General features: G+C 40.9%; 2 protein-coding genes across 5 annotated transcripts; one reads left to right on the forward strand and one right to left on the reverse strand.

The window, feature by feature from the left end:
• Positions 1 to 167: 167 nt before the first annotated feature.
• letm2 (leucine zipper-EF-hand containing transmembrane protein 2) lies at positions 168 to 8,541 on the reverse strand. Of its 2 annotated transcripts, none has more exons than XM_079551465.1 (11): positions 8,316 to 8,541; positions 7,604 to 7,666; positions 6,250 to 6,745; positions 5,858 to 6,001; positions 4,961 to 5,104; positions 4,680 to 4,883; positions 4,478 to 4,597; positions 4,269 to 4,388; positions 4,009 to 4,110; positions 3,868 to 3,936; positions 168 to 1,900 (listed from the first exon to the last, which is right to left on the reverse strand). In XM_079551465.1, the coding sequence occupies exons 2-11, from the start codon at positions 7,648 to 7,650 to the stop codon at positions 1,844 to 1,846; spliced, it is 1,503 nt and encodes a 500-aa protein (XP_079407591.1). In that variant the 5' UTR covers positions 7,651 to 7,666; positions 8,316 to 8,541; the 3' UTR covers positions 168 to 1,843. The 2 variants fall into 2 exon arrangements, with proteins under 2 accessions (XP_079407591.1, XP_079407590.1); XM_079551464.1 differs by having other exon boundaries at positions 8,285 to 8,541.
• Positions 8,542 to 9,231: 690 nt separating this feature from the next.
• Positions 9,232 to 23,998, forward strand: nsd3 (nuclear receptor binding SET domain protein 3). 3 transcript variants are annotated; one of them, XM_079579005.1, is made up of 25 exons: positions 9,232 to 9,457; positions 10,289 to 11,136; positions 11,337 to 11,600; positions 11,672 to 11,834; positions 11,922 to 12,076; positions 12,187 to 12,792; positions 12,927 to 13,089; positions 13,556 to 13,656; positions 13,727 to 13,772; positions 13,850 to 13,980; positions 14,082 to 14,192; positions 14,275 to 14,401; positions 14,832 to 15,032; positions 15,122 to 15,301; positions 15,718 to 15,864; positions 17,066 to 17,222; positions 17,346 to 17,548; positions 17,639 to 17,751; positions 17,853 to 17,999; positions 18,596 to 18,718; positions 19,015 to 19,131; positions 19,385 to 19,526; positions 19,624 to 19,730; positions 19,817 to 20,021; positions 20,571 to 23,998. In XM_079579005.1, exons 2-25 carry the CDS (start codon positions 10,333 to 10,335, stop codon positions 20,837 to 20,839), a joined length of 4,782 nt encoding a protein of 1,593 aa, XP_079435131.1. In that variant the 5' UTR covers positions 9,232 to 9,457; positions 10,289 to 10,332; the 3' UTR covers positions 20,840 to 23,998. The 3 variants fall into 3 exon arrangements, with proteins under 3 accessions (XP_079435131.1, XP_079435130.1, XP_079435132.1); XM_079579004.1 differs by having other exon boundaries at positions 9,233 to 9,457; positions 14,067 to 14,192; XM_079579006.1 differs by having other exon boundaries at positions 9,233 to 9,457; positions 14,157 to 14,192.
• The last annotated feature ends 369 nt before the right edge of the window (positions 23,999 to 24,367 follow it).

The raw sequence follows: 24,367 nt of genomic DNA on the forward strand, positions 1-24,367 counted from the left end.
ATTGTAAAAAGAGAAAGAAATGTGTTCAAATGTTTAAACTCAGTGTAAACCAAGTCTTTCCACAAAAACTCTCATTTAAAATTATTTACCAGCATCACATGAGAGTTACCAGTGGTATTATATACGTAATAGTTTTAAACACAAAAATGAGCGTACACATTAGGTATGGCATTGTTTTAATAGCAATCTCTGGTTTCTTCCTCAAAGCCACTGAAGTTCAATTTCATATTCACCAAATTCATTGTGAATGTATCCTTTTACCTTTATCAAGTAGCATGACCAGATGAATGGACAAAGGAAACATACCATAGTTTCCTGAGCTACACAGTGACTTTCCAGAATATAAATAGAGTGGATTTTTATATAAGGTATATCAAAATATAACCCAGAGAGTTATGTTCTTCAAGTCCACCACTCCAGCAGCATGTTTTGAAATGGTAAAACAATGCCAGACTTTCCAACATACACTTTCTCAGAATGTGAGCAGAAATGTATTGGGTTCATACACTGTGTAGCAAAGAAACTGATCACAACTATAACAAACAAGAAGGTTATAAAGAGAAAGAGGTACATTATGAAGTACTGGTGCAGGAATAGATGAATTTAGGCCAACCAATGCGGAAATGAAAAGGCATAAAGTAGACATCAAACCTAAAATGGAGCAGATGTAATGATCCATCCCTAGAATAGTGAGCACAAGCCCCACTGCCTTTAGCCTTAGGCACATACAGTATGTAAACATAATTAATCCTTTCATTTTATGGCACAAATAAATAGTGTCTATGGATAAAGAACCAGATGCACATCTGAAACTTTACACACAGAGGCCAGGTCTCCAAAATGTGTCAACATAAAATGAACATTCAAACCATTTTCACAGAAAACTTTCAAAACCCTCAAGAGCTTCATATTTAGGACAGCTTAAAATAAAAGGGGAGAGGTTGAACCATTTATATACATTAATGTCTTTTATGTCATAATACCAAAAATAATCTAGTCAGCGAAATATTTCCCACGATATGACTTTATGGACAACATCAAGTATTTTCTCTTTTCAGTGTTTAAATATTAGCACGGTGTTAAAATACAAAATATAGACCATTTGTTGCAGATTTTCTGGTCAAAAGCTCAACAGCAGAGGAGCCAATTGTAAACCTTTACCACAGACACTTCTCATTTAGGAAATGAGTGCTCTTCAAATAAAATTTCGCTTTTCAGGCCCGTCCATATTGGACGACGCCCCAGCTGATACCACCAAATTAGAAGTTAGAATAGGTCAACTACGTGCTTCTAGACTCCATCAGCTGGATTTGAAACTAATTTGTTGAACTAAAAACGTTCAATAAAGATCTGGAAGCAAATTTGTAGACTATTAGGTCTACAAAAAATAAAATTACAAGAGAATACTTGAAAAATTCAAGAGACATGATCTTTGCATAGCAAACTATACAGAAGGGCTGCTGCTGCGATGTAAGAGATAAAAAATATACAGAATATTTACAAATTTACATGATGAGGAGTGAGAGAAGGCCTTCTGTGCCACAACAGAGGCCATTCATGGGATGTCAAAGCAAATCCACGTGCAGTGATGGTAGTCCACCAGTCGAGACTTTAGAGGCAACAGAATGAGCAACAGAATGGAGTGCATGTATGAGACATGGCTCATAAAAGGGATCTCCTTAGGATTCACCCAATCATACAATAAACCACAGGCTCCTGTCCCACAAAGAAGAACTTTACGGGAACAGTTTCAGGATGAACTGATGTGCGCACGGTCAGTCCCTCGTCCAGTGTAGACCATTTCCGCATCACCTCTCCCTTGAACACAGGTTTCCAGCTATCCTCAAACACCATTGGCACTCATCTTGCTCTTGTGGGACATTTCTGTTGCAGCTTTTGCCTGTTGAAAACAAAAAACCAAAACGACTTTTAAACAAAACAACTAGGGACTGCTTGACCTTTTTGATTGGGAATTGATTTGAACATTGAAGTGGTCGATAAAACACAGGATGTATACAGGCACAAGCAGATCATGATTTTAGTGCCATTTTCGATGCCTAAATACTATATTTTTCAATTCCACAAACACAGAAAAAAAAGTCAGCTCATCTAAGGTTTGCAAACATTTCATCAAACACAGCAAAGAGAAGTGGACAAAACAGATCAGTTTCGAGCAATGTTGTATGTTTTGGACCATAACTTTGGCATTTTTGATGAACTTGTACAGTAAAAATTGTTGAGCAATATCATCATTTTCCAACAGATTTAGATTTAATGCCAGTTTCAACTAACCTGGCTAACACCAGGCTGCTGTGTGCGCTCGAATTATTTCGAACTGCACAACAGCCTGGGGACCATGGCCAAATCTCCGGTGGATTTGGGAACCAATCACAGAACGAGGAGGGACGGCAAGACGATGACGCGCTATTCGATATATGGAAGCTTGTAGTTTATTTACGGATAATTAAAAAAAAAGTTTATTTACGGATCCAACATGACAGCAGCAGACACGATGGTATTTTTTGATCAAGCTTTAGACCTTGTTCTAAATAATTTAGCTCAAAAGTTTACAGCGGGTACGTCATACGTCATCTCATACGATGATATGATTGGCTGGGGCTACGTGCAGACGCATGAGACTTTTTTTTTTTTTTTTTCGTATCGCCCAATAAACGACTATGGACGCTCGTAAACCACACCTCTCCTACGAGAAAATGAATTGGTGGTCCCCAGACTAAATATCACTTGTGATTTTAGTCTGGTGTTAGCCAGGCTAAGTTTCAACATTAATTCAATGACTTTTAATGCTTTTTAATGTCCTGCGGATCCCTGAAATAGCTTTTTTATTTATTCTTTTTTTTTTTTTTTTTACAAAAGGCTGTGTCTAGAAACTAATTGTTAGAGATTAGGTGATCATGAGGCAAAGATCAAAGCCTGGAAGAACTCACTTGATTACATAATCTTTACTAAGCTATTGGTTTTGGAGTCGACAGTCATGGGGTGCTTTTACCAACTGGGAAAGAAAATTGTAGCACGAAACACTAAACAGAACTGTAGCTCTAAACAGAACTGTAGCTCTAAACAGAATTCAGGGTTCCAAGTCACACATAATTTGGTATCTTGAGAGCTTCTGAGAGTTTCTAGTGTGTTATTAGACTGGCTTTACAGTCACACACAGCTGCCACATTAAAAGTGTGCTCGTGGGCAGTTTGGGCTTTACGGAAAGAAGCTTCTGCCAAACTAAAAAAGGCCTTGGAACAGTTCAGCACTGTACTCCGAGAGTGACAGGACTCGTTTAATTTCATCCACGGTATGAAACACACACCAGCAAACACATCTGAGATAACAACGGAGAAAACAGAGCCTGCGCAACCGAGTGAGCATTATTTAGCCGATAGCTTATCCCTTTGTGTTTACGGTCTGTGAGTGAACTGTGTTAAATCAGTAGACTGTGTTGGTCCCTGTGAAAAACCTCTTCTTGGGACCCGTGTGTTGAGGCTAGACTTTGGTGTGAGCCTTCAGTTCACAGGCAGCATGCAGGCGTGCACTGGAGTTTAGTTACGATGCAGAGGGCAAAATAGCACCACCTCTCTCTCTCGTGGCTCGAGTGTTTAGACACAATAGACTGAGTGTCTAGAGTAGCAAAAACAATCGTACAAACGACGGAGCTTAAACATTTTACTCTTAAAGAAATTGATTATGATCATTTTGGTCGCAGTCTTGAGCCCTGAAAATGTATATCAGTTTTATAGCGTTTTTGATCACATCTAATCTATTGAATTAAAAAAAGTAAAGGTTTTTCTGGAAAGTACATCATAGACACTGATGATGTTCCTTTGGAATTTGTAGAAACCTGAAGGTTCTTACCTGAAGTACTTCAGCTGGAGTAAGGGGTTTATCAGAAAGTGCTGGTGCCTTATCTCTCATCTCCTCTACCTGAAAATTCAGCAGAGTTTAAATATATGATTTAAAGGTTTCACAATGAGGCAACACTATGGCATTACTAACCGGTCTGTCTTTAATTATGAGAGCAGGGTCTTTCAGAATATCTGCATTGACTGAAGACGCATTTGTCTCCATCTTATCTACTTGAGGTGGTGGGTTAGTCTTCTGTAGAAAGAACAAAAGCAAAACAATACATATCATTACAGGTTAATTAATGTTTAAAACATTGACAATAGAACCCACATAACAAATCCGACGACTTTCATTTCTCCAGTCTTGACATACTAGCAAACAACATGGTGTATAAGTGATGGAGGAAGTACCTCTAACTTAGGAACAGGAGGGATGACAGGGGCCTTTGGTTTGAGGTCAGTCAGGTACATAGCTCTGGACAGTAACAGAAGTGACGGCGGGACGTTTTCTTTCAGATGCAGGTCCAACCACTAAGCAAGAATAAGTACAAATACTGTGACAATCCATCTGGCATTGGTATTTTATCGTTTGTTGGCTTGGCATCTCTGAGATGACACACCTGCTGCATTTGCTGTCGAAGCTGTTCAGTCGTGAGGCCCAAAGACCTCATTCCACGACTACGGCAGGCAGCTTGGAGTTCCGACACGCTCATGGCTGATACACCTTCAGCTGCAATCATCTGACACAACAGGTATACGTCCAACACATTAGTAAAGTTGGTCACCTATAGTGAATTAACTAAAAGTACATCCATTCCTGACCTCATCATCTGCTTTGATAGTTCTCAGTTGCATCATCAACTGAAAACGCAGCAAGTTGTTGGTGCCAATGGGCTGCAGTTCCAGCAGTTTACACAGAGCAACTAGCTGGGGGCGCTCCAGATGCTCTAGAGTCAATTCGTCCTCAAACAACTTGGAAAACATGACGATGTCCTTGGTGGTCGGCTGCTCACCTGTGCCTCGTACCTGTGAAACATATATAAAGCTTCACTGTAAAAGCTGAGACACATGACATTAATTTAAGATTTCAAATTTTTACCCACTTTCTGTACATATGTAGAGAAGCGCTGAGTCTCATCTTGTGTCTGAGCCTTAGCCTTGTTCCTACGAGCCATTTCAGCAATGGTCTCCTGGAGAAACTTGGCCAGTTCAAGCTTAGCAGCCAAGCCTTTTTTCTGCTTCTCCTCCTTCGAGAAGTACCAAAAAAATAAAGCATGAGAAAAAAAAAGTTTGAAAATGTACAGAAATGTAATCATAATAAACTGACAATTTCGTAAAAGACGTTTAAAACGCATGATATATAAACGTAAACACTGTCAAGCCTGACTCTTTGAAACAGAGGTTTGATGCTGGTTTAGTTACAGAAGCTTTTATAAATGCTCTAGTCCCGGTTTGGCTGACAAGCAAAGGCTGCACTGCTTTTAGTTCCTATTTATTGCTGCATCACATTATATCGAACAACTATCTTAATGTGAAATTTTGTTACGTCAACACAACCAAGTATAGGGAAGTACAGAACCGATCAGATGCTGCAGCAAATACAGGGATATGGTGTAGCACATGTATGCCGGACACTGGATCAGCATCGTGAAATTGACTCCAGGATCTGGCATTTTAAAATGAATTTGCCATTCATCAAAGCATTCAGGATGCTTTGGTTGTCCTGAATGCTTATCAATATGACACACAACGGTGGTTACTTAACCCTCTGGTGTGGAAGCATTGTAAGACTTGAATGGTCAGACAATCACAATGTTGTGCGACTATGTCTTCAGGTCCCGTACTGATTATAACAAACTTCTCCTGCTGAAGACATTCATACCTGCTTTTTGTCTGTTGAACTAATTCATTATTTCTACAACACATGCCATCTAACAACGCCTACCACAAAAGAAATACAAGCAACAACAAAAAAAGTTGTCTAGATGACGATAGTTTACCTTTTTGGTTTCAGTCTCAAAAGTTGAGGGCAGCATCTCTGGGAAGAGCTTCAGAAAAACTGGGAGAAGAAACTCCATGAATGGGACGATGATAAACACCATGAAGGGCACCAAACGGAAGAGATCGGCACAAGTCCTCATGAGCTGCACACAGAGAAAGTGCTTGTACTTTTAATGCGGCCTAAACATGAGCACTGAGATGTAGCAAGCTGCAGTCAAAAACTGCCCAAACATGAAGTTTACCACCGCATGTGCACAGCTTGGGACAAAAAATAAATTACACTTCTGTTTACAACATGCCCTCAATTGTTTGTGTGATAAACCTGTACAGGGACAGTACATAAATAAAACAACAGACAAGGCAATGCGTTTAAATTAAACTTTGGACCTACCCTCCTTCTTTCCCTGCGTGAAAGTAGTTGTCCGTGAAGCAGTCTCCAAACCATCCTTCCAGCAATCTTTGTATCAATTCCTAGTAACCTAAAGCCATTGTAGTAGTGCTTCAGCTCATCCACAACTCTGTGGTACACAGACTTTTTGACTAGTGTCCTCTCTAGCGGTGGGGGAACAGCAGCTGATGTGGTTGTGGAGGCAGGAGCAGGTGATGCTGAATCCTTTTTGGCTGTGGATGCATCCTGAGCAGGGGCCGCAGCCGACTTACTGTCCTCCGGGTGTATATCCTGGAGCCTGGAGCCCGAGGAGTGCAAAGAGCGGGCAAAAAGGGTTGCTCTGTGACCAAGGCTGTCACTGTGCAAACAGTTGTTATATCTGTAGCAGGAGTGTCTGGGAGAAATTACTGCCAATTTGCGGTGGGTAGATTCAATATGAAGATACGTTTTAGAAGACAGAGAGGAGCAGCTGGGTCTCTTGGATAGCAAATACGATCCCCTGCAAAGAAGACAAACTAGTTTACACACATGTTTTAATCAAAAGCATCATTGAAATAATCATTAAAAAGAAAAACAGAAAATCAGAGATGGACATGTGTTATCAAGGTAAAATCCCATACCCCAATAGTAAATCAATGAGAGTTTATAAAAGCAAACTACTCAAGTTGGCATTCACAAAAGTATTTCATGCATTCATCACCAAGTACTAGTGCCCAATAGTTCAGAGTTGTTCAACATTGCTTCTCTTTACTGTTTTTGGCAATACTCTTTGCACCGTGTTCTCTGCTTGCCATAAATATGGCAGATTCCCCCTATAGCTCTATGTTGAAACGTTAAGGCATTTGTAAATTAACTGTATAATCCCAAGTTATATGATGCAGTCTTTCTTTCTTGTTTTTAAGTTTACACAAGACAAGACTTTCCGTTCATACCTAGCCCTGACAACAATGACAACAATGACAACAATGACAACAAAGAACTGTCTAGAACTTTCTTTTTTGGTTTCGGTTCGATTATTAGTCATCAAATAGGTAACAGTAAAATACATTCAAGCTACAATTACACTTTTAGCACATGATCGAAGAGCATTGAGCAGCTATTCCAAGAAAATAATAATTTATTAATGAATGCTATTTTACTCTTTCCAATGTTTCTAGTGCTAAACATTCCAACAAGATTGCACACGCTTCGCTTTCATGCAGTTTGAGTCATGTGATTTAGATTTAACAGACATTATGTAACCGAGAAGAGCAACCTTTATATTGAATGCTAATGTTATAGATTTCCTCCGCAACCAAAGTCTGTAAGTCAGTAAACTTGCTAATGTTGCACATAAGGCCCGTGTCATGAACTTTACCTTGATCTTGTCACTGCAAAGAGCACCTGGTGACTGAAGACTGCCATTGTATATTACGGAACTCTGTGAAAGCACATGGAAAGACAGTGAGGGGCGGTGCAAGACTCAGGTTACATTCATGTGCGCCAGCTTGATTCAACAGCAGCACACTCTGTCCTGTTCATAGACTGTATATCACACAACGATACCAGAACAAACAGAACCTTGTTTTTTTTTATCTTTTGACAAATGCTGTCACATTGTTCGCATAGCTTTGGTCGTAACCTGTTAAATAGAGTTATCGTATTAGTTAACAGCAAAAGCTCACAGTCTGATCACTACCCACCGCATATAACTTGAATGATTAATGTTCAGAGTTTCCTATGGATTTGAGCATCAGAAATATTTATTTAAAATAACTTCATTACAAACATAACATTACATTTCTGACCTGACACTGCGTTAGCGCTGACTGTTATAAATATACATATACGTTACATTATGTAACATGGCACAGTCGACCAAACGATTTTCCGTTGGGTCACTTTGAGCAAGTCTGTGCGGGTACTGTAAAGTGTATACTTCATTATTCCTTTGATTTACAGCACGCAAGCATAAATATTCCCCTCCGCCGTAACCAGGATGCTAGTTAGCATAGCTTAGGCTAAGGCTAAGCTAGCCTGTGAAATGGCAGTCACTAACCTCCAGCGTCAATGACCGAGCAGAGCTGTACCTGCTGATTGGGCGGTGTAAGACTTCGTGTGAAGAAGACTTAATATAATCCATCCACAAAGATTGACAGGCGGAATCCGTCGGAAATAATGTATTGAATAATGAAATGTTAAACCCATTTACAGTGGGTTTAAACGCTTTGAAAAAAATAGAGATTTATCGCAGTATTCCGCTGTCGAGTGCGAGTTACAGCCTCCTCAGGCGAGGTAGCTGCACTGAGGTCACTCTGTTCATGCGTAAAGCAGACTGCGTGCCTACAAAGATTGTCTCTGTGCATCACAGAGGAGTCACTCTGGGCTCTACAGATTTGGATCCACCAAATGCGTTGTCAAGAACAGAATTATATTACAACGAGACAAATTGAATACCGCGTATTATTTGAATACTGTTTATTATCGACACAATGTAAAAAGCCGCATAAGCGGCAAACAGCGGAGAAGATGCCAGGTCACGGTACGGGGCATCTCTGCACTCGGTGCTTTGTTTCCGTAGCTTCAGAACAGGGAAGGTGAATATTCTCAACGGTATCGCGCAAATAGTTTTGTATGTCCAGTCTGACATCCTCGCTGTGTAGTAAATAAAGTGGAACTCGAATTTTACCACTTTACTTATTGTTGAGAAAGAAAATACAAAACATTAGTCAATAAAGTAGGCCTAGGCATACATTTGTCCTCCCCGCAGTCACAGGTGAAAAATACCCAGATGTTTCTACATTCTGATGTGACATATGGATGACCCTCCTGCTGGTTTTGGTGGTAGTGGATCATTTTAGGGGATTTTGTGCTGAGCTCGCTATTCAGCCTCCTCGACCAACCTCCTCCATCAGGCGGGCTACACGAGAGACTATAGCTTTGAAGAAATAACACAATAGGAAGAAGAATTGAAAAGCTGTGGGAAGCGCCTGCGAAATGCTCCTGTCCCTACATAGAGGAAGAGCCAAGCCAAGGGATTGGGTAGTGAGCAGATAGCGTAACACCCCCTCCTCCTCTCTGTTGAGAATTGCGTTAAAACCAAAACGAAAAGGAAGGCCCGCGGTCTAAAAAATATATAACCGGAACATTGTTTAATTTTTGTGCCCCCCTCTACAATAAGCGAGGAAACGGTGCTGGCTGGTGTATGTGTTTAGAATGGGACACGCTGAAGGTATTGACATTTTTATTCCCCTGCATCTTTAGCCTCGCCATCAATCCGTGCTCTCTGTGCTCCTTTGGTCTTCACTTTAGCAACAAGCGTGTTGGCTATCGGTATAACTGCATGTTTCTAATCCACCACGGACTATAAACGCAGTGTCTGCACTGACAACATTGTTATTTCAGCTACATTATCAATAAAACGCCCGTGACGGTGGTTTAATCACGCCAGACAATTTGATTTAAAGGGGCAAAGGCAGCCATATTGGCAATGTAACGCTAGCATAGCATCATTAGCTCCTTCTCATAATTCCCCATAAATGTACGACAATGTAATAACCCTAAAGCCCAAACCTTACACAGTACACGACCCTTTACACCGTAACTGTGATGATGTATCGTGGTATCTGGTTTATCTTAAATTAATCACGCCTTTGAAGACATGTTTTTTATGCCAGGTAGCTGTAGCAGGCTAATAACGCAGAAAGCTAAAGGAGTATTCAATTAAACATTTTTTGTCTGCGAAGTCGTCAGTGCTAACTTGGCCATAGCAATCCGAGTGTTACAATTTACTAACGTGCTATAAACATACAAAAGTTTTAATATCGCATCGTGTGAGGAGTGAATGACCACTAATTGGCACATGATAGCAGTTTCATCACAGTTTCTCCACCTCTGCCAGCTTTGGGCAGCCCTCGTCGTACTACACTCTCATCGAACTGTAGTGGGGCGAAAGAAAATCAATGTTCCTTAAAGTTTAGATTGTTATATTTGCAAACTTATAATGTTATGTAAATTTGCAAAGATGCTTTGATTTCGGTCCCTTTTGTTTTTGCAATTACAGGTCCAGTCAAAGAAAAAGACAGTTAAGGATGCAGGAGCTCAACAATGGATTTCTCCTTCTCTTTCATGCAAGGGATCATGGGAAATACAATTCAGCAACCCCCTCAGCTTATTGACTCGGCAAACATCAGACAGGAAGGCACCTGTGACACTGGTAGTGACCCTGGCGAGGATGGTGGGCCCTCATATAACACTGCCCTGGATGCTGAGTTTTCTTACCCATCGTCTGCTTCGGAGGACATGCCTCAGGTTCCTAACGGCTACCCGGCTAGTTTGGGACTTTTTGAGCCGCACACCAAGTTTTCTATGTACTCACAGTTTCCAAATGGTTCAGCCAATGGTTATGGGGCAATCCGTGGCTATGGAGAGCATGGCATCATACCTGGGGAGGGGACAGTCCTGAGGGGTCCTGGTCTCCAGGAGAGACCCTTGTCTCCTGTGTCTCCTCCTCTGCCCACACATCATTCACACATCCATCACCAACACCAGGCACACCATCACCACCACACACACCATGCACAGCACTACCACCCAAACCAGCCTCATATCCATCAGCATAGCTCCCCACCTCCACTGGCCTCCCAGCACCACCTGCCCCACACACCACACATCATGAGCCATGCTCTCCCTCCACCACCACCCCTGCACCTGCCATCGTCCAGCCCGCCTCCCTCCCTGGTGGACAGTACTCCTTCATCCCAGCCAACTCATGCACTGGCCAATGCTCCCAGTGGGGTTTTGAAGAAAACCAGCTCCCCAGAGATCAAGCTGAAAATAATAAAAACTTATCAGAATGGGAAAGAGCTCTTTGAGTCTGCATTGTGCGGGGATCTGCTCCAAGAGCTGCAGGTACAGTATGAAATATGTAATGTATAAAGCATACTGTAGTTTCATTTATTTGCATGAATCTATCAAATAACAACACGTAATTTGAGTGTGACTGCAGGTTCCTTAACTTTTAATTCTATAAAGTGCAAATAAAAAAATCAGTAGTGTAATGAATGATTTAAGTAAGTCTCACTGTCCTTGTTATATTCTATGTTTTGCAGAAGGAGTCTCAGAAAAAGTTGGCTGCTCAGATGCAGCGCAGACATGAAAGGAAGAAGGAAAGGAGGAAAAAGAGTTCCAAACTGCAGCAGCATGTTCAGCAAAACAGCTTGGACCCTTGTTCTATTGAGACAGATACGACTGGCCAGCCTGAGGAGACACGCCTCCCGCTCCCGCAAATCGAAACCGTCTCTACCGAGCCTGAGACACCTCACAAGACAGTTATTAAACCTGAACCAAAGATACCTAAAGCAAAATCACAACAGGTAATATAAGAGATTTGTTTTTATATCAATTTTACATATTTGGTCTAATAAAAGTGTCGTTCTTGTTTGAGGTTCTAAAGGTTCACCACCCGTCAGTGATACAGGAAACTGGCTTCTGCAAGGAGTTTGTAATTGGAGACCTGGTGTGGTCGAAGGTAGGAACTTACCCCTGGTGGCCTTGTATGGTCTCTTCAGACCCACAAATGAAGGTCCACACCCGTATCAACACAAGAGGTATGTGTATCATCACCAATGCACTTATTCAGACTGTATAAATTATGATATAGTTATTGATTGTAATAACTTTGTATTTTTGCACAGGTCACAGGGAGTATCATGTCCAGTTTTTTGGCAGTGTAGCTGAACGAGCTTGGATCCATGAGAAAAGAATTGTTACCTACCAGAGCAAGCAGCAGTTTGAAGACCTACAAGCTGAGGCCCTGCGCAAAGCTACAAACCCAGTGGAGAAACAAAAGGTGAGTTTATGTTCCCCCAAAGATGTTTCAGGTATTTATTCATACACTGATAACTGATTTCATGCATGTAGGCATTTCAAGAATAATAATTTATTGAATTCTCATTGCAGCTCCTGAAGCCTATCCCTCAGCGAGAGCGTACACAGTGGGAGGTTGGTGTAGGACATGCTGAAGAGGCCTTTAAAATGACGCGACAGGAGAGAATCGACAACTATACCTTCATCTATGTTGACCCTGACCCAAATGAACCACCACCCACCAAGAAACCCAACATTAAACCAGAAAAACGCAGCAGGCGGTCTAGCGGCTCAACAAATAAAAAGGAGGACGGAGGAGTAAAGTCACCAGACCGAGAGACTCTTCCTCGCAGGCAGTTGCCGCGTAGACAGTGCAGCATTTCAAACACAGACAACAACCAGTCCTCAAATGATGAGAGCAGTCAAAAGGAAGAGGCTGCCTCGCCGAACCACAGCACCACTTCTGATGGACAGACTCAAGAAGAATCGCCTCCACCCGTTAGAGCCTGGAAAACAGCAGCAGCAAGAAAATTATTACCCCTTTCCATCACAATGAAAAGGTTAAATGTGGAAATCACAAAATGTGATTGGCCTCTTCTGCAGAAGAAAATTGCACCATCACCAAAAAAGGAAACTGAAAAAGAAGAGAGAGTAGAGAGAGAATCCCGGCAGCCGGATCTAGGCTATTGCTCTCCTGAGGTAACTTTTAAGTTGCTATAGATCACGTGAGCAAGCAAAGAAAACACCACTTAAACTTGTCTTGAAAAATCTGTCTTTAATTACAGTATATATTGCAAAAAATGTAATTGTTACTCAGTTACTGGTGTCTTCAGCAGGAGAGTCAGGCTAAACCAGAGCCGAGTCCCGAGGAGGAGGAGGAAGAGGAGGGGGATGAGGCAGAGGAGGAGGCTGATGAGAGGAGAGCGTCTCCCGTGAGTGAAGAAGGGGGAGTTCTACCAAGTCCCTCACCTGGATCTCGTCACAGTAGTCCGCATGGTCAGTAAATCATGCTATCAGGTCATCTATTATTGTTACTTTTTTAACAATCAGTTGTGTTTAGACTGAGCAAAATTGCCTGTGGAAATTTTCACAGGAGCATGGTTGCACTTTCCTTCATAATTAAACTAGTAGTGGAAGCTTATTTGTATAGCACTTATGACACAAGTCACCCGAAGCACCTCACAAGGTTCTGCGCCAACGGTCGATCTGGCCACCACCATTCATTCACGCACACCTCATTCATCCGGGCCTGCTGTACATATTCTTAGTGGTAGTGGAAACCTGTGTACCCAGAGGAAACCTATGCAGACATGAGGAGAACTTGCAAACTCCACACAAAAAGCCCCATCTGGGGATCAAACACAGGACCATGGCAAATAATGCTACTTTTTATCTTTATGAATGTTTGATAAATTTTATTTATTGTGAAATTTTGCCGTCTCTATGTTTGTTTTGCAAATAGGTTCTCAGGAGAGGAAGCTACAGCGACGGTCAGTCAGAAGCAGATCTGAGTCGGAAAGAGGCAGTGATGTTGTGCCCAAGAAGAAGACAAAAAAGGAGCAGGTAAATAGTTATGCAAATGTCAAGCTATTGTCCATGATTTCAGTTTACTTAACCGTACATTTCTTCTCAGACTGAGATGGCTCCAGAGACAACTCAGAGAACCGGTTTACAAAAAGGTAGTGCTCTGCAACAGTTTTGTTCGAATTGTATTTTGTTTTGTATTTGGCTCCTAATGTCCCTCCTGTTTTTGAAGGAGCGAGTGAGATCTCAGATGCTTGTAAGCCCCTGAAGAAAAGAAGCCGAGCATCTACAGATGTTGAAGTTACTTCTTCTCAGTACAGAGATACATCCGATTCAGACTCCAGAGGCCTCAGTGACCCACAGGTATAGTGTATTTATGCATGTTTCGTTGTTGTCAAAACATACAAACTAAATACGATTAGCCTTTGACTTAAAACTCACTGATACAGGGGTTGTTTGGTAAGAGTCTTGATAGTCCTGCTGCTGCGGATGCCGATGCGTCAGATACTCAGTCTGTGGATTCTGGTTTATCTCGGCAGGACAGCAGCACTGGGAAGAGGGACACCGTCTGCCAGGTTAGAAACCTTCAGAAATCTCAGATTCCTAGAATTTTGAGTTGAAGTCATGCAAACCGATGAGAGTAATCGATATTTATAGATCTGTGAAGTCTATGGAGAAGGCCTTGTCGTTTGTGAGGGTGACTGCAACAGACACTTTCACTTGGAGTGCCTGGGTATGAAGTCTTTACCTGAGGGCAGGTTCACCTGCTCAGAGTGCAAAGATGGTGAGTAACTTCATAATAATTAAAGGGTCAAATTCAATAATAATTAAGTTTGTTATTTTTGTAAGACAGGATGGTTTTCTATGCCTGCTTTGCTAGTTTCTGCTACTTTCTGTAGCCTTCGTCAGAAGCGTCATGCACTGGTGAAGCGCCCCCTATTATAGCTCTCCCCACTGACTGGCAAATCCATGTAAGCAGCTTTAGACCCGCCACTTCACCATCTTGTGACGCTTCTGACAAAGGCTAATATGGTGTCAGGAAGTTGCTGAAACTAGCCTTACAAAAAAACAAACACTTTAAACAAAGAAGGCAGTATGACAAATTCAACATTCAATATTTGCAATGGCACAGTACTAATTACATGGAGGATTTAAAGCTGTAACTACATTTAATTTATCCACCTAACGATATGCTGATCTTTTTTTTTTTCCAGGCAATCACCCATGTTTCAGTTGTAAAACGGCAGGGTCAGAGGTTACTCGCTGCTCAGTGTCTGGATGTGGCTGTTACTACCATGTGGATTGTGCACATAAGCTGCCCGGCACCACCAACAGTCAGGAGGGAGGCTTCTGCTGCCCTCAGCACTGCTGCTCCACCTGCTGCCTCGAGAGAGACAAGCAGCGAGCCACCAAAGGTATATTACACAGTACATTATTGCATCAACATCTGCAGAGGTTACTTGCAAAGAAGCACGTAGTGAGAACTTTTTCTTTTTTAATCTAGGTCGTCTGATGCGTTGTATCCGCTGTCCAGTGGCCTATCACTCAGGAGACAGCTGTGTAGCAGCAGGGAGTGTAGTCCTCACCCATCATATTATGATCTGCAGCAGCCACAGCAGCACCAAGAAGAACGGCCTTCTCTCCTCACCAGTCAATGTGGGCTGGTGCTTTTTGTGTGACAGAGGTAAGGTTTCCTTCCTCACTGTGATTTGTTAGCTATGATTTCTAAGAGACCAAAACCTGTTGTTTAAAGATTTTTAAAAAGCCCAACCATTTGATCGATCTAATCAATCAAAAGTGTCTCTCTTACAAATCATGTTGTCTTTCACATAAAAATGCTCAAGCGATTGCACTGCATTCTACTTTAAGATGTGTCTCATAGGAAGACTTGACCTTTTCATACATCATTTGCTTTTGCTTGTTAAATCATTAGCGCAGAGTGCACTGTTGGTCCTTTCTGTGTCAGTAAAAAGTTGTTATACCATTTTCTTTGTTTTCTGAGAGACTGTGTGAGTGTTAATTCCTTCTCATTTCTGAATTTTGGATATTTTGGAGTTTGACTGTGGCTCACCTCCGTCTCTTCCTGTGTGTCTTGTGTAGGGCTGTTAGTGCAAGACCTTACTGACACCATATTAAGTTCATATGCCTATAAGTCCCACTACCTTCTGACTGAGTCAAATCGTGCTGAGTTGAAATTACCTATGATTCCCTCTCCTTCGTCAGCTACCAAAAAGAATGTTGGGAAAGGTAACTGAACAAGTTTTCTCTTCTTTTTTGCCCCATTGGCCTGTGTTTGTGTTGTGCCTGCTCTGTTTTATTTTATGTCTGACGTGCACCCAAAATAATCCACTATTTGCAAGGCAGAATGGCCAAAGTTTCAAAGGTTTCCCAAAACTTACATGGAACATTGGCATGATGCAAAATGCTTTCCCTAAAGTCCTTTTTCTTAATTCTTTGTTCTGTTTTTTAAGTCACTGTTGCATGACGCTTGATTACTCAGGAACATGTCACATGCACTGCATTTAGGTGCTGTGAATCAGCTCTGAGTCCACAGTGACAAACTTCTTGCTATAATGATTTTCTTCAAGAGAGATGGGTTGGGAATCCGCTGGCGATCCTGCAATTGGCGTTGCTGTTTCAGTTGTAAAACTGTGAGATTAGTGGGTTCTGCCTGTCTGGTTTGTAGAGCTTATTGCAGCTTGAAGTGCATTGCTTCTTTTCCTCGTCCTAGGCCTTGTTTGTTGTAAAGTCCAGCTCCCTTTTCACAGCAAATACATTTTTCTTGTCGTATCACAAGACACTTGTAACAGCTCTTCAGCTTTGGCCTGTCTTGAATGGAATGTTATAGAGTTATTCCTAATATGGCTGAATATCAAATGGGTGTCAATGAAACATTGATTATCATATCTTTAATATATGTTCAAAATAATATTCCTTCCATACAAGCAGGTCTCTGCAGAACACGGATGCCATATTTATTTTTTTATGAAAAGGATTGCATGCCTGCTTTTGGCAATAATTTGTTTAAGCCTATTTTTAACCCCTGGCTTTATCCTTGTTCTGCTGCATGAATCTCCCATAGACTGGTCTGGCTACAGTGCTTCAGTCCTATTGTCATATGAATAGTGTCCTTACGCTTTTTTAAGCTTTTCAGCTCTGCAGGGCTTCCATGCAGCATAGCCCTTTACATTACAAGTCTTATTGATTTCTCCATTTATGTCTGAACGTAGAATATCATATTTAAACATCTTTATTGTTTTTCAGCATTGTTTAAATAAGACCTTCTCTTGGAAAGTCTGCAAATAGGTTTCAGAGGATAATCTTTTTTTAGGTGCATTGCCTAACCATGCACTCCTTTCTTTGCATATTCTTGTCCCACCATGCATGCATACGTGCACACATGTACATACACAATCGTGTACACAAACACACATACACACAACTGTAGGCGGCAAGTTGCTGTGCTGTGACTCTTGCCCGGCCTCCTTCCACCCGGAGTGTTTGGAGATGGAAATGCCAGACGGGCCATGGTCTTGCAGTGACTGCAGGGCCGGGAGGAAACCTCATTACAAACAAATTGTCTGGGTCAAATTGGGCAATTACAGGTATGTATATACTTTATTTTGTTACAAACTTTACAGACACAAATTATGAATTAATTTAAAATCTATTTCCATATATTTGTATTCAGATTTGACAGAGTTTTTGTTTGTTTGCCTTCGTGCCAGGTGGTGGCCAGCTGAGATTTGTAATCCTCGCTTGGTGCCATCAAACATTCAGAGCCTGCGACATGACATTGGAGATTTCCCAGTCTTCTTTTTTGGCTCTCATGACTACTACTGGATCAATCAAGGGCGTGTGTTTCCTTATGTGGATAATGACAAGAACTTTCTCACCGGTCAAATTAATATCAACAAAACCTTTAAAAGAGGTAATTGTTTCTATTTTACTTTATATGCAATTGTTTAAAATGTCTGCCTTGGCAAGAAGTCATGTTTGACATATGTTCTGTGCTTTTCAGCCCTTGAAGAAGCAGCACGAAGGTTTCAGGAGCTGAGGGCTCAAAGGGAGAGCAAGGAGGCTTTAGAACAGGAACGCAACTCTCGTAAACCCCCACCATACAAATGTATCAAGGTATGACACGATTTACATCATTAATAGTAGAGCTAGGTAAAACATTCACACATCCAGATTTGACCTAAAATGTTTTTATTTGAAATTATTTTCTCTTTTAGTCCAATAAACCAGTGGGAAAAGTTCAGTTGCATGTAGCAGATGTGTCTGAAATGTCTCGGTGCAACTGCAGACCCACAGATGAGCACCCGTGTGGCCGCGACTCTCAGTGTCTAAATCGAATGCTACAGTACGAGTGCCACCCACAGGTCAGTGTGAAGTGTTGAGAACCATCTTCAGAAATAACACCTGTGTAGTGTTTGTTAAGAACCTTTTACTTTTAATCCTCTACATCTGAAAGATAAATACTGTATAACACTTTCTACTCTACTACATTTTGATGCCAAAGTCAAAATTAAAAAGTTTTAATTTTTTAATCTAATTTCAACACTAATTTTCATTAGTGTTTAATTAGGCATTTATGCCTTGCAGTTACTTACAACAACCTGTCAGCAAAGCAAACTTCAGAGCAGTAGGTGGCAGTGTGCAGATTAATACTATCAATGTCACCAACTCACAACAGTAAATGTTGACCCTGCCCTGTTGCTGTAGATGAGATAAACTTGAGAACTATCTTCATGTGCTTGAAGCCGTACAGATATTGTTTACAACATGTATTGAAACAATGTTACTTTTCCATTGAATATTTAGGTATTTTTTATGCTTATACTTGTGTACTTTAAGTTGACACCTGTACTTGCACTGGAGTAATATTTGACCAGGAGGGATCTGTACTTTTGCTGAAGTCATGAAATGAAGCACTTTGACCTTCACTGGCTAACACTGAAGCTGCTCTGCATTACAGGTGTGCCCTGCAGGCGAACGATGTGAAAATCAGTGCTTCTCGAAGCGCCTGTGCGCAGAGACAGAGGTCTTTAAGACCCAAGACTGTGGCTGGGGCCTAAGAACCAATCAGGATTTGACAAATGTAAGAGTTACCATGGTTATTTTCTTTTCTTACCTTCTGATTACAGATTCAGATTTTAAATTATATTCAGTGAGTGAATAAAAGTGTGGTAGTTTATACTTAATTGTTATTATATATTCTATTTTCCAGTGTGCCTTGTGTTGAAGGTCAGTTATTGTAGTTTAGACTGGTGCCACTAGAACCTATAAGATGCACAGAATTGTAGGCTGTAGCTCTTTTGTAGTGGAATCATTTCTCTTGTAGGGCTTACGAGCTGTATTTCTAAGTGTATCTAAGACTCATGTTTCTGTCTGCAGGGCGACTTTGTGATTGAATATGTTGGAGAAGTGATCGACTCTGAGGAGTGTCAACAGAGAATCAAACAGGCCCATGAAAATCATGTGAGCAACTTCTACATGCTCACCCTCACAAAGGTAAAGCTTCATAAACTACACAGAGGGCTTTTAATTCACAGGCATATGCTTAAAACATATGAATAATGGTAAAGATTTCAGCTTTATGTATTAAGTGTGACAAATACATAGTGTGTATGTGTGACCAGTATATCTGCAGTTACTCAGCAATTACAAGATGTGCACTACATTTTTTTAGTACCCATTTGCCCAGTTAAACCCAGACAGCCCTGTTTTGATATGATTTCTCCATTTAATTATTTTCTATTTACAGGATCGCGTGATTGATGCTGGTCCGAAAGGAAACTCTGCTCGGTTTATGAACCACAGCTGCAGCCCAAACTGTGAAACCCAGAAATGGACGGTAAATGGAGACGTCCGTATTGGGCTGTTCGCTCTTTGCAGTATAGAGGCTGGTGAGTAGATGTTGATTGATGTTTAATAAGTCATATTCTGTAAACCATCCCTATCCCATACTGTAGATCTGTAATCTCCTGCTCCTTGTGTCTGCAGGTACTGAGCTGACCTTCAACTACAACTTGCATTGTGTCGGGAACCGTAGGACGTCATGTCACTGTGGGTCAGACAACTGCTCTGGATACCTCGGGGTGCAGCCAACAGTGAGTTCATTTTACTTTGAGGTGTTTCTTCGGTCTGACATTTCGCTGATAAGGTAGCATTGTGTTTTGTGTTTTTGTTTCACCAGAGTGCTCTGGTAATGGAAAAAGAGGAGAAGGCCAAAAACTCCAAGTTAAAGCCCAAGAAGCGGAAGCTGCGACCAGAGGCAAAGCACTCCCAGGAGTATTCCTGTTTCTGTTGTGGAGAAGCAGGAGAACTAGTTGTTTGTGATAAGAAAGACTGTCCCAAAGCCTACCATCTCCTGTGTCTCAGCCTCACCAAACCACCATATGGTGAGAATAACACTGCATTCAGCTCAGACACATTACAATGGGTATATAAGAGGTATTATATACTCGTATATATTAGGCTGTCTTTAGTATATCTGCCCATGAACACGAGGACAGCGAGCGTGTGTGCGAAAACCTAAAGCTAACAAAGATACGTTGTTGTCACAGTAATATAAATACTAATTTGGTGGCTTTATGTCCTTGATCTAAAGCGCACATGAACTAACGACAGAAAAGTGGCATAAGGTGTTACGCATTTGGAGAAGTACAGGGCATGCCGACATCAGCTGTACTGTTGTTTTGGACCACCGTAAACGAGCCGCCTGGAGGATAGTACACTTTAGCAAAGAGTTACTTTTAAGTGCAGAAATTAAACGGTTAACCGATTATTAACCGTCAAGAGCACCGACTATCGGTTAAACAGAAATGAGAAAACGTGCATATTTTATTCTCCCATTGAGAAAAACTGTGTTTGCACCCACATTCACTTATTTTGAAAATGTATCGTTTTAAATGGTATATAGTGTGGCCTCATGCTGTGTGTGTCTGCAGGACGTTGGGAATGTCCGTGGCATGACTGCAGCGTCTGTGGGTCTCCAGCCTCCTCTGTCTGTGATTTCTGTCCTCGGTCCTTCTGCTCCGAACACGAAGTTGGATCCCTCACAGTCTCCTCTTTGGACGAGCGTCTCTGTTGCTCCAATCATAATCCACTTGACCCTCTAAGCACCGCCCTTGGCTCCACCCAGCCTCACACTCCACCCCCGGGTCAGGGCCTTGTCAAGGAGAAGCCTGAGACAGACCTTGGCCAGCACGACAAGTGACATTGTCCTTTCCTTATACCTCATGTAATTCGTGCTCCTGCTGGCTACAACCGTCCTATCTTACTTCCAGTCTTTATGAAGAACAGACCTGCTTTTCAACCTTGTGGTTCCAGCAGGCAATAGCTTGTCGGCGCTGTGGTTAGGGTAGAGCGATTGGATTGCTGGCGTGGGACCAGAGCAGGCTTCATTTTGCGCTGTTTACCTCCTCCTCCGCTATGAAGATCTCCACAACTCACCAGTGCCCCTTGAAGGGCCCAGAATGCTACACGATTAAGTTTATTTTATAGCTTTTACAGCGGTGCGAAAAAAGTTGTCAACGTTGAGTGAAAAGATTGGAGTATGTCTTTTATCATCTGACACCACAGCAGAAAAGCCTGCCTTTCTGTTTCCAACATGACCAATTATCACTCCTGACTTCACCTGTCTTCATCTCCAGGTCTTCTCCCAAAAAAACATAAAAAAACAAAACACGGATCGGGGAAATTGCTTCAGGATCACTCTACATTCCAACTTCCTGGTTTTATTATACTTAAGGGTATAGATGAATATAATTATATACAATATCTACGTTTGTTAATGTTTACAGACAGTTTCTCTCACTTCATCTCAGTGAGTAGTGTGTTATGTTTGTTTAGGTGTTAAGCATTACACAGGCCTCCTTGTGGAAATAATCATAATAAGGTGAAAGTGAAATATTACGGTATAGTGTAATGGTTTGACATTGCATAAGTACTTGTGCATAAGTACTTGACAGTCTCGCTCGTCATAACCCTACTGTACATACTGTAATTGGCTCATATTATTGTAAAATATTACGGTTCAGGGGGGCGGAGCCTCATTGTTGTCTTTTAAAAACAAATACTCATTTTCAAGGAGTACACATTTCGTCCATGCATTTAACTAACTACTGCTATTGTAGATTGAAGGCCCCAGATAGTGACACTGGTGCTGTGTTAAGTATTGTTAATGAGCATATAGGATCACATTACTGATTCTGGCTGCACTAAAACTACTGCCCACGTGCACTCCTGTTCAGTAACTTCGTGTACTGTGACTGCTCTTATTTCCCTTTTTAATATGCCATACATTCATGATAGCACTTTCTCACTGCTTAACACCTAGATAGGTCATGCGTATATATAAACATAGGTGTTTAAAAACGATACCTCTTTTTCATGTCGGGACTTAAACTGTGGAGTTCTCTTTATTTCTCTTTGACCAGGAACGTGGAGGGTGCTCGGTGTGGTCACTGAGAAAAGTGGCCTAAGCTTTTTTTTTTGTGGCAGATGGTCTGATGTGTTACTGCAGCCCTTCAGTTACATGAAAGATAAAGCCCATTATATTCTCAGATGTTGACTGAGGAACTTCTTTTGAACTGGGAGGGGCTTTATACAGGCGGTCAGTATCGTGCACAAAGGCAAACTTATGTACAGTGTTTTTAATCGCTCATCTGTCAAATCCAAATCTTTTGTATTTATTGCACCGTTTTTGTACCATTTTTTCAAACACTAGTGCAGTAATTTGTCTCTTATGTCCATTCAGGTGTAAGTGGCACTATTGAAAATGGTGAGTTTTACATAATCTATGTCGTCATACAGTTTCAGTTTTGTAATGTTGGTGTAAGGACTCCCACCATCTTCTGGTATAAGGTGCTGCTCATGTTTTATGATTTAGTCTTTGGTATTCAAAGCAGCTCAGTGTAGGAATGTGCAGATTTTATGTTTGATAGCAATTTGTACAATTTAGGATTCACTCACTAACCTGACGTGTTCTCATCTGACGAACCATTAGCTTTATTCCTTTATTTTATTTGACATTTTATCATCTCCTGCCCTGAATAATGGTTCAAAAGCTCCTGAACAGTTCAAATGCTGAATTCTTGAATTGCAAAGGGCAGCAGTGTCAGAATAGGAACTGTGCCACATATCGGAAACTTTGGCACTTTGGCGTTTAGGACACAGACAACTGTGGGCAGCTACTTAGGTTAATTGACAAAAATGGACACGTACATTTTAGAAAACTCATCACAGTAACTAAAATGATGACATCAGAGTCTCATTTTAACTGCTCTTCCCTGTTTAGTGTTTCTCTTCACATGAGTGAATTTTTAAGGCACTTTTATGTTACATAAAGAAAGATTGTTGCGTTAAACACCTAAACTTGAATTATTATTATTCCTCAAACGGACATAATACAGTCATGTTTGTGGTTAGTGTTTCAAAACAATGCCCCGTTGCTTCAATGAGGCATTGCTTCAAGGTTTTTCTGTTCATTTTCACATGATGTTTGCCATATTAAACATGCCAATATTCTCATTTCTGGAAGTTTCTACAATACCTGACAGCCTTTGTTTTTTGTCTGCACACACAACTTGAGAATAACTTTGTGCCATTTCAAGGTTCGTCACAGTTACAGATACAACAGCAGTATTGTTATGCCTATTTTAAACCCCAGCGTGCATTTTAACTTCTGTTACTGTGTCGTGACTGATTTGTTGGTTTATTATTGTTATGATACCCAAACATGTTTTTAGAATATAGTGCATGTTTAATCTGATTTAAGTGGCCCTTATGCAACCTCAAGAAGGTTTTCTAAATGCCCAAGATTTTACTAATTATTATTATTTTCTAGTCACTTGATAAGCAAAGAGTTGCCCCGTTATCAAAGGGCATATTTCAGTTCACTGTGATGTCTTTTTGTGCAATGTTCAGATTTATGTTTGTCATGCTGTCAGCCGAGGAATAGTGTTGAAATGATAAATAAACATCTTTATAAGCACCCATGTCTTTTACTTATGGTAAAATAGCTTACAGTAACTGGGATCATATTTATCTCTTGGTGTTGCTTCAATTTAAACGTGGATGAACACAAAAAACATGTTGCGTACTGTTTAACCTGTGTTAATGCATAATGCTTATTGTTGAAATCTTGTAAATAGTTTGCATTGAACTTGCATAGGATCATCTTACTGTGCGTGCGCTCTTTTGCCTGTACAATTATGCTTCTTAATGTGTGTGAGTGTTGAAGGGACACTCCTTTTGTACATTACTGTCTTTTTATTTGAAGATCTTGATTCTGTCTTTTCTTTTTTTTTTCTTTTTCATTCTAAAGTGAGTTTGAAGAGTTCAGACATGCCTGAAGTGTGACTTTAATAAAGGTGTACTCTGTCTCAGTGAACATTCTTGTCTTTGGCCAAGTTTACATCCCACAGCATCATATAGTCAGCAGGTGACCAGGACTCATGCAAATATTACCTCTTTATAAGGGTTTAGGATTGATAAAGGAGAACAGAAAAAATAACATTCAGTTTTCAACCATCTAATTTTTTTTCATGTATCAATGAAGGAGACTGGTGGCTGAACAATGACTTGGGGTATAAAAAAACAAAACGTTTTTGCTTATTGTTCACACTTAAAGGAATAACATAACATTTCTGTAATTCAACTTAAACTGTGAAACTAATATACGATAGACTCATATACAAAGTGAGTTATGTATAGCCTTTATTTGTTATAAATTTGATTATTG

The sequence above is a fragment of the Gobius niger genome (assembly GCF_951799975.1).
Source record: "Gobius niger genome assembly, chromosome: 1".
NCBI lineage: Eukaryota > Metazoa > Chordata > Actinopteri > Gobiiformes > Gobiidae > Gobius > Gobius niger.